Raw genomic sequence first — 10,012 nt, 5'->3', positions numbered from 1 at the left:
TTACAAGGGAGAATGGCAGTGGAGAGGAGTTGAGAGACTGTCTTCTGGACAGAGAGGTGGGCAGATATGGGAACTGCCCTCTGGGAAGTGGTGGGCCTCCTGAGAATGGGCCAGGACAGCCAGGCGCTGCTGTACACACTCAGCTGTCAGTCGTGCTTCTGGGTCTGCATCCCAACAGTCCTCTAGGAGCTCTCTCAGGCCACCAGGGTCCTGGGAAGAATGACCAGGAGACAAGCTTGACCCCAGGACCCTGAGTGGCCCCCTGAGTAGTCCTCAGAGTTGAAAGTTGTCTGCCACTTTCCTGTTTCAACACTTCTCTTCTGATTTTTCCTGGAGCAACCCTCCCCTCTCTCTCACTGAAACCCAGCCTTCTGCATCTTGTTGCCTGAGACAGGTTGTCTGCGTGCCTTCCAAAGGGTCCAGCTTTTCCTCTGAGGAGGGTTAATGGCTTAACATGTTGATGGGAAATTGCTCTCCTTCCTTTCAGGCAAACAGGATCTTCTGCAAACAATGCCTGGGTCTCTGTTTCCTAACACAGCAAATACTTATGCAGTGAAAATTTCAGACCAGGTAGAAGGGAAGTGGTTTCCTGTTAAAAATATTTGTACACATCCCTGAAATTTCACTTTACTGCTTTAAACTTTTTCTTTTTAAATTCAGTAAGAGAATGAAATAGGCCCTGGCCGGTTGGCTCAGTGGTAGAGCGTCAACCTGGCGTGCAGAGGTCCTGGGTTCGAATCCCGGCCAGGGCACACAGGAGAAGCGCCCATCTGCTTCTCCAACCCTCCCCCTCTCCTTCCACTCTGTCTCTCTCTTCCCCTCCCGCAGCCAAGGCTCCATTGGAGCAAAGATGGCCCGGGCGCTGGGGATGACTCCTTGTACTCTGCCCCAAGCGCTAGAGTGGCTCTGGTAGCAACAGAGCGACGCCCCAGAGGGGCAGAGCATCGTCCCCTGGTGGGCAGAGCGTAGCCCCCTGGTGGGCATGCCGGGTGGATCCCGGTTGGGCGCAAGCGGGAGTCTGTCTGACTGTCTCTCCCCATTTCCAGCTTCAGAAAAATACAAAAAAATTAAAAAATTAAAAAATTAAAAAAAAAGAGAATGAAAGAGAGACGGAGAGAGGGGAGGAAGGGAGAGAGATGAGAAGCATCAGCTCATAGTTGTGTCACTTTAGTTGTTCATTGATTGCTTCTCATATGTGTCTTGACCGGGGAGTCCAACCTGAGACATTGACTCCGTGTTCAAGCTGCTGACCTCGGTTTCAAACTGGGACCCAGGTCGATGCTCTATCTACTATACCACCACCAGTCAGTCATTGCTTTAACCTTTTTTTTTGTATTTTTCTGAAGTGAGAAGGGGGTGACAGCAGACAGACAGACCCCTGCATGTGCCCGACCAGGATCCACCCGGCACGCCCACCAGGGGGCGATGCTCTGCCCATCCCATCTTGGGGCGTCACTCTGTTGCGACCAGAGCCATTCTAGCGCCTGAGTCAGAGGCCACAGAGCCATCCTCAGTGCCCGGGCCAACTTTGCTCCAATGGAGCCTCGGCTGCAGGAGGAGAAGAGAGACAGAGAGGAAGGAGAGGGGGAAGGGTGGAGAAGCAGATGGGCTCTTCTCCTGTGTGCTCTGGCCAGGAATTGAACCCGGGACTTCTACACACCAGGCCGACGCTCTACTGCTGAGCCAACTGGCCAGGGCCGTAACCTTTTATACCTAGAACTGGCTTTATTTTGGTTCATGGCAGAAACGCAGATGTATAAGACAGAACGAGAAATTATTGGGTTGGAGGTTAGATGGATGCCAGTGAATCAGGAGAGAAGCCATCCTGGGGACAGAGCTCAGGGCAGAAGCAAAGCCAAGGAGGACTTCCTGAAGCAGGGGACTGAAAAATAGGACTAACTGATAGTAAGGAGAAAAAAGACAGACAGGGCAAGACTGAGCAAGGGGAAGGTGTGAGTCTTAGGAATGGGCTGTGTGAGACGGTAGAAGAGGATGAACTGAGGTACAGAAAAAATTTGCCCAGTTTCAGCTGAACATGAGCCAAGAGTGGTGAGAGGTGAAGAGGTAGAACTAAAGAGACTGGTCCCGACAGACAAGCCCCTGAAGCTCTTGCCCAGACTCTCGAGGTCCCCATCCCATCAGCCTGTGGTCTCTTACTGTGGCAAAGCAGCTCCAGGTAGGTGGGATGTAGGGGCGCCTTCTCTCCTCCACTGCCAAGGTCCACAGCTCAGAGGTGGTGGGGGTGCTGCCCAGTTCTGCCTCATAGGCCAGTTGGAAGGGTGGTGGACTGCTGTCTAGGGAAAAGCACATAGAGCTATGTGTCACTTAGCACTAGTGGAAAGACCAAGGGGGTGAAAGCCAGAGCTTCCTGGGTCAGGTGGTAGGTCAATCTGTAATGGATAGGTGAGGCACTGGGGAAGAGAGGACTACTGCACCCATCCTTACCAGGCCACAAATCCAGGCAGCGGCTCAGGATCTCCCATAGGAGCAGAGCCAGAGAATAAACATCGGCTCGCCGGAGGGCTGTACCCCAGTCCTGTAGGTCCAGAGTCTTGTCCAAGAGCTCCGGGGCCATGTACCTCTGGGTGCCAGCCTGGAGAGAAAGGTGTAGGGAACCAAGAATCATCTCCTTGGCAATCTTCACCACAACACTGGCCCATGCACTATCCCCCCCAAATACAGACTCATCAATGTGCCTTGACTAGATGGCTCAGTGGATAAAGCATTGACCCAGCACACCAGAGGTTGCAAGTTCAATCCTGGTCAGGGCATGTACCAGAAGCAATCAATGAGTGCACAAGTAAATGAACAACTGGGTGAAACGATTTGATGCTTCTCTCTCCCTCCCCACCCTCTCTCACCCTTCCTTTCTCTCTCTCTCAAATCAATGGGGAAAAAAATTAAAAACAAAAAACAAAAAACAGACTCATCAATGTTCCAAATGCTGTAGGCACTGCTGCACTGTGGCTATAGCAATGGGCACATTTTCATCAGTACCACCATCATCATCCTAAGCCTCATCCTTACCTGGATTACTCACCTCCATGATGGTAGCAGGGCCTTGGGGTTGAGTAGGGGCCCAGGTTGGGGGCTGAGTGATGCCAGGCAGCACTAAAGCAAGGCCCAGGTCTCCAATGGCACATGACCCATCCTCCCGAATGAGCACATTCTGGCTGCTCAGATCTCGGTGGGCAATGCCTGGTTTATACTGGCCTATTAGAGAAGCCAAGGTTGACTGGGCATGGATTTTATTCCTTTCTCTTTTGACCCAATCCTTCCCCTCCAACCTAAGAGTGAATCAGAAACATAGCAGTGTGGCTCCTGACTCTCGTGACTCCCTGTTCTCAGCTCACCCACCATCCTGCCAGCGCTCCTCATGGAGAAATGCCAGGCCCTGTGCCAGAGACAGTGCCATCCGTAGGGAACTTCTCCAGTCACTGGTGTGCTGGGTTAAGTAGTAGCACAGCGAACCCTGGGGAGAAGTAGAGAGAAGAGAGGACATATAAAAATGGAAGTGGATGGGCCCTGGCCGGTTGGCTCAGTGGTAGAGCGTCAGCCTGGCGTGCGGGAGTCCTGGGTTCAATTCCCAGCCAGGGCACACAGGAGAAGTGCCCATCTGCTTCTCCACCCCTCCCCCTCCCTCTCTGTCTCTCTTCCCCTCCCGCAGCCAAGGCTACATTGGAGCAAAGATGGCCCAGGCACTGAGGATGGCTCTGTGGCCTCTGCCTCAAGCGCTAGAATGGCTCTGGTTGCAGCAGAGCGACGCCCCAGATGGGCAGAGCATCGCCCCCTGGTGGGCGTGCCGGGTGGATCCCGGTCGGGCGCATGCGGGAGTCTGTCTGACTGCCTCCCCGTTTCCAGCTTCAGAAAAATGCAAAAAAAAAAAAAAAAAGTGGAGGTGGATGATCTACCCAAGAGAGCAGGGATCAGCTGATAGACATCCCCCTGCATCTTTCAACAGACTGACACACTGACACATCTAGGCCAAGATAATAGGCAATAGAGAAGTGAGAACGTGCATCAATCACATTGATGGGAAAAGTAGTAGTTCTATCACTGGCTGGATAGCTGGGTTGGTTAGAGTGTCCTCCAAATACACCAAAGTTGCAGGTTCAATTGCTGGTCAGGGCACGTACAGGAACAGATTGATGTCTCTGTCTCTCTCTCTTGCTCTCCCTTCCTTTCTCTCTAAAATCAATAAATAACTTTTTTAAAAGATTTTATTTATTGATTTTTGAGAGGAGAGAGAAAGGTGGTGGTGGGGGCGGGTAGCAGGAAGCATCATCTCAGGATTGCTTCTTGTATGTGCCTTGACCGGGCAAGCCCAAAGCTTCGAACCAGTGACCTCAGCATTCTGGGTTGTTGCCTTATCCACTACGCCTCCACAGGTCAGGCAATAAATAAATTAAAAAAAAAACAACGTAAATCTAGTTCAGGGGTCAGGAACCTATGGCTCATGAGCCAGATGTGGCTCTTTTGATGGCTGCATCTGGCTCGCAGACAAATCTTTAATAAAAAAAAATAGTAATGTTAAAATATAAAACATTCCCATGTATTACAATCCATTCATTTCCTGCTGCTCATGTTTATGGTTGTGGGTGGCTGGAGCCAATCACAACTGTCCTCTGGGACAACACCAAATTTTTATTGGATAATGCATAACATACACGGGTTGTTATATGGCTTTCACAGACTTACATTTTAAAATATGTGGCATTCATGGCTCTCTCAGCCAAAAAGGTTCCAGACTCCTGCTCTAGTTCAAGTGTCTTGAGCACTTACTGTGGGCCAGGCCTCCTATAATCCTCACAACTCTAGGAGGTAGATACTCCTGTCACTCCCATTTTATAGATAAGGAGCTTGACAGAGAGAGAACTAAACTTTCTGGAATTCACTTAGTGAAAGAGAAGTAGAGCGTGAACCAAAGCAGTCTGACTCTAGAGTCAATCACTATTAACCACCTTATACTACTACCTCAGAGGTCTTGGGACAAAGAATCCGGAGAGGCAGCACAAGCTAGGTCAGGGCACCCCTCATGAACCACCTGGCTTGAGGAGTCAGGCCTGCATGGCAGAGCTGACCGATGGGTAGAGCCATTGGGTACGAGAGTGGTGGTTGGGAGCAAGTAGGAAGTGTTGGGAAAGGAGCTAGAGTCCTTCATTAGACAAACACTGAGCACTTTCAGTGTGCCAGGAAAGTTAAAACAAATATACAGGCCCTAGCTGGTTGGCGCAGTGGTAGAGCGTGGGCCTGGCATGCAGGAGTCCCGGGTCCGATTCCCTGCCAGGGCACACAGGAGAAGCGCCCATCTGCTTCTCCATCCCTCCCCTTCTCCTTCCTGTCTGTCTCTCTCTTTCCCTCCCGCAGCCAAGGCTCCATTGGAGCAAAGTTGGCCCGGGCACTGGGGATGGCTCCATGGTCTCTGCCTCAGGTGTAAAATGGCTCTGGTTGCAGCAGAGCAATGCCCAGATGGGCAGAGCATCACCCCCTGGTGGGCATGCCAGGTGGATTCGGGTCGGGCGCACATGGGAGTCTGTCTGACTGCCTCCCCGTTTCCATCTTCGGAAAAATACAAAATAAATAAATAAATAAATAAATAAAAATAAACAGGCCCTGGCCTCTTGGCTCAGTGGTAGAGTGTCGGCCTGGCATGCAGGAGTCCTGGGTTCGATTCCCAGCCAGGGCACACAGGAGAAGCGCCCATCTGCTTCTCCACCCCTCCCCCTCTCCTGCCTCTCTGTCTCTCTCTTCCCCTCCCGCAGCCAAGGCTCCATTGGAGCAAAGTTGGCCCGGGCACTGGGGATGGCTCTATGGCCTCTGCCTCAGGCACTAGAATGGCTCTGGTTGCAACAGAGCAACGCCCCAGATGGGCAGAGCATCGCCCCCTGGTGGGCATGCCCGGTGGATCCCGGTCGGGCGCATGCGGAAGTCTGTCTCACTGCCTCCCGGTTTCCAACTTCAGAAAAATACAAAAAAATAAATAAAAACAACAAATAAACAAAATTTAAAAAGCAGTGATTTTTGACCTGGGCAGTGAGGCACATGGTCAAAGAGGGGACTTCCCAGAATTCCAGATTTCAGAAGTGGAGTGGGGCCTGGCCTGCAGTGGTGCAGTGGATAAAGTGTTGACCTGAAATGCTGAGGTTGCTGGTTCAAAACCCTGGGCTTGCCTGGTCAAGGCACATATGAGAGTTGATGCTTCCTGCTCCTCTCCCTGTTCTATCTCTTTCCTCTCTCTTGCTCTCTCTCTCTAAAAGTGAATAAATAAAATCTAAAAATATATAGCCTGACCAGGTGGTGGCACAGTGGATAGAGCATTGGACTGGGATGCGGAGGACCCAGGTTCGAGACCCAGAGGTCGCCAGCTTGAGCGCGGGCTCATCTGGTTTGAGCAAAAGCCCGCCAGCTTGAACCAAAGGTCGCTGGCTCCAGCAAGGGGTTACTCGGTCTGCTGAAGGCCCGCGGTGAAGGCACATATGAGAAAGCAATCAGTGAACAACTAAGGTGTTGCAACACACAACGAAAAACTAATGATTGATGCTTCTCATCTCTCTCCGTTCCTGTCTGTCTGTCCCTGTCTATCCCTCTCTCTGTCCCTGTAAAAATAAATAAATAAATAAAATTTGAAAAAAAAAATCTAAAAATATATAATAAAATAAATCCCTTTAAAAAAAGTATTAGCAGGTATTTCTTGTGTAATAAAACAGAAAAAACAAAAAAATTATTTTTAATGCTTAGAAAAGAGAAAATCTAAAGCAGAAGAATAAGCATGGACAAGCCCAGCTGCCATCTAGCCTCCCCACCTCCAGCCCCATTCACACACAGGCAAACACACACATGTATATTTCTTTGTCCTCACCTTGGGGTGCAGTTCCAATACTAGCAGGGGCCCACAGTGCAGGGGGCCAGGTCCCCCCCTGCTGGCAGTGATAAAGCGGACAATGTGGTCATGCTGTAGGCCTGGCAACTCATACAATGTTTTCTCAGCTTGGAACTGGGCCACAGCCCTCAGGGGGAAGGCCTTGATGGCTACCAGCTCGCTTTGCAGCTGCCCAGCCCATATCACTGCATGACCTCCTTCCCGGATTACCTGTTGGGATATGGTATGTGGTATGAGCCTCAGCTAGTACCAGAGCTAGGTTTCCTCCCCAGCACACCCTCTCTAAGTGCCTTCTCTCCCTTCCTGGGCACCTGGGAGAAGTACAGCTCAGGTAGTTCAGGCAGGTCCGCACTCCAGTCTCTGTCTGAGTCTGGCTCTGGCTCTGGCTCCAGCCCACCTCTCACTCTGCAGGCCTTCCGCTGTAGCAGGGCTGGGATAGAGAAGAGCCTTAGGATCAGGGTGCACAGGCATTGAGACTGGAAAGGGGCTTTGTGGGAGGTAAGGGCAATCAGGTTGTAGAGCTCTTAGAACCATGGGGTCAGGGAAGCTGGGAGAGGGGTCAGGGCTTTGGGGGACTATTTTGGGGTTGCAAGGGAGAAATGGGACAGATTAGTACCCAATATAATGCTGCCCAGCAGCAGCAGCAGGAGAAACAGCACCAGCAGTACCAGCGCCATCCAGATGGACTCACCTGGGCATTAAGACAAGAATGCAGGCTGCATGAGCCCTGCCCCAAATCCAGTCTTTGCTCCTCTCCCCCTTCTCAGATATCTTGCTTTTCAACCCACCTCCACCCTGGTCACAAGCCACATTATCTCCCAGTCACTAGGGCAACCAACTTCTCAAGGCCAGAAGAAGTGAAGCTTGGGATGGGGGTAGGATGAGAACTGGCTCTGGTTCTACCTCTCATCCTAACCTGGGCCCCAGTCCCCATCCAGGGTCAGCACCCCAGGGAGCTACCTGCGATGGCCTGGGGACCTTGGAAGCCAGGAGTCTTGGGGCTCCCCAGAAGAGGCAGATGGCTGTAATTGGCATTGCAGAAGTCAGTGCCACAGGAGCAGGTGAAGAGAATGGAGCTGGGGCTGGGCTGAGCTCGGGGGCTTGGGTCACAGCGGGGGGACTCACAACCTGGCTCATCGCTGTCTCGGCATCCTGATAGAATGGGATTAGGAGAAGAGGAGAGAAAGAGAGAAAGGGATTAAGAGAGAGAGGAAGAAAAAGGGGGGGGAGAGAGAGAGAGAGAGAGAGAGAGAGAGAGAGAGAGTATAATGGTGTCTGGGGACAGAGAGGATAAATCCCATCTCAGAAGCAGCCCTTCTGTCTCATAGGGACTTTCCTTTCCCTTCACACATTCCATTTCAACTCCTCTCCCTCAGCTGCCACCCCCCACCCCAGGATGTACCTGTCTCTCACCCTAGCTATCACCTGCCATATGCTTTGCCATTCACCTTGCATCTCCACCTGTGCCTGGTCTTGGGTCAGGTTCCAGATCCCAAAGCAGCAGTGGCTGTAGAAGCAGCGGATAATCCTGGGGGACCCTGGGCCTGCATCTAGCAGCTTCCCCAGTGTCTTTGTGCTTCCTCGCACTCCAGGGGCCTCAAAGAACACACAGGTCCGCCTGCTTGTGGGTGCTGTGGCCCAGGGTTGGGTGGGAGGAGGGTTCAAGATGAGAGTAAATGCAGGGGTAAAAACAGCAGCCAAAAGGAGAGACAAAACATGTTTCATATCCCAGGGCCAGCAAGGTAAAACCATAGGTGGAAAGAGTGTCAGCAGAGGCCTGGAATCTGGCCTCCACCATAGGGACACATGCCTCTGCCCTTCACCCACTCACCTACTCCACTCACCACACTTCCAAAGGGGTGGCTGCTGTTGCAAGTGCTCCTTTTCCTCAGTGGGTGAATGGAAAGACCCTGCCCCTCCCAGTGGACACTTACCTTGCACAGCTGCGGGAAGCAGTGCCCAAAGCCCCAGAGTACCCAGCATCATTTTGAAGGAAGCAGCAGCAGAAGGTGAGGAGCATGAGCCACCACAGCTGCCCCTGGTCAGAGCTTCCTTCAGATACAGGGCACTGTGGGGCTTCTGATCCCTCAGTCCCCAACTCCGCCCTCCTCCCTCTTTCCCATCTCTGTGGGGGAGATGGCTGCTGTGGGGGAGAGGATGGGTGCGGGGGTGGGGTGGGGGAGCAAGGAGAGAGAGGGAGGAGCAGAGAACCAATCTCACATCCTCCTCTACTCGGCTACCTCCTCTTTTCTCTGTAAAGTGGGAGGAGGGGGCCTTGGAGGCCCAGCTAAGAACCCAGTGATGCCTAACTTCAAACCTCTGCCCTTTGCTGACCCTTGGAAGAAAGTACTAGATCCTATCAGTTAGGAAACTGAAGTGAGGTCAAATGTACAAAGGTGCCCAAGATCCCCTCTAACCCTTACCTAACTAACACTTTTCAAGTTGTCTCAGAGCCACAGCTCCCTGGGCAAAGAGATGCTTCACAGCCCATATTAGAGTTGGCCTCCTTTTCCAAACCCAAGAATCAGAAATCAGTTACATAAAATTTCTCAGAGTTAAAAAAAAAAAAAAAAAAACACATTGAAAATGACATAATGGTAAATTTTATGTCACCAGAATTTAAAAAACCACTTTGAGTCACACACTGAACAAATCATTATTGAGAAGGTAACAAACTTTTATTGAACACCTATGTGCTAGGACACAGGGCTATGCATTTTACAATCACTTCATCTAATTCTCCCATTGAACTATTTATTATCACTTTATAGGCAAGAAAGCTGAATTTATGTAATTTGCCCAAAGTATTTGAACTTAGGTAAGTCTGACTCCAAAGTCCATGTCCTGTTCTTTGCATTATCCCATAGTGCCTGAAAACAAATATAAAACTCAGCAATAAAAATATTTCCATTTAGTACAGTATTTGAATATTTGAATTTGGATTACTAGAAAGGTAAGGTACAGTTCAAACAATCACCACCAGAGGTCAGTAAACATAGGAGAAATTCAGGGCGCAGGGAGGGGACATGACTAATATCCACAGTACACATATTTATTGAACTGCAGGGACTGTAAAAATGTGAAAGGAGGGCACAGGGTGTGTAGAGGGAATGTCCGCATGGAGGATGAAAG

General features: G+C 50.9%; 1 protein-coding gene across 2 annotated transcripts; it reads right to left on the bottom strand.

Moving 5' to 3' along the window:
• On the bottom strand, nt 1-8,863 carry AMHR2 (anti-Mullerian hormone receptor type 2). 2 transcript variants are annotated; one of them, XM_066365852.1, is made up of 11 exons: nt 8,815-8,863; nt 8,329-8,511; nt 7,841-8,032; nt 7,497-7,571; nt 7,192-7,310; nt 6,860-7,090; nt 3,358-3,472; nt 3,041-3,213; nt 2,446-2,593; nt 2,158-2,294; nt 1-210 (listed from the first exon to the last, which is right to left on the bottom strand). In XM_066365852.1, the coding sequence occupies exons 1-11, from the start codon at nt 8,861-8,863 to the stop codon at nt 1-3; spliced, it is 1,632 nt and encodes a 543-aa protein (XP_066221949.1). The 2 variants fall into 2 exon arrangements, with proteins under 2 accessions (XP_066221949.1, XP_066221950.1); XM_066365853.1 differs by lacking the exons at nt 2,158-2,294; nt 2,446-2,593.
• Nucleotides 8,864-10,012: the final 1,149 nt, after the last annotated feature.

Source organism: Saccopteryx leptura, chromosome 2 (genome assembly GCF_036850995.1).
Source record: "Saccopteryx leptura isolate mSacLep1 chromosome 2, mSacLep1_pri_phased_curated, whole genome shotgun sequence".
NCBI lineage: Eukaryota > Metazoa > Chordata > Mammalia > Chiroptera > Emballonuridae > Saccopteryx > Saccopteryx leptura.
Note: the sequence above shows the minus strand (reverse complement) of the source record. Positions and strands in the feature narration are given on the sequence as shown.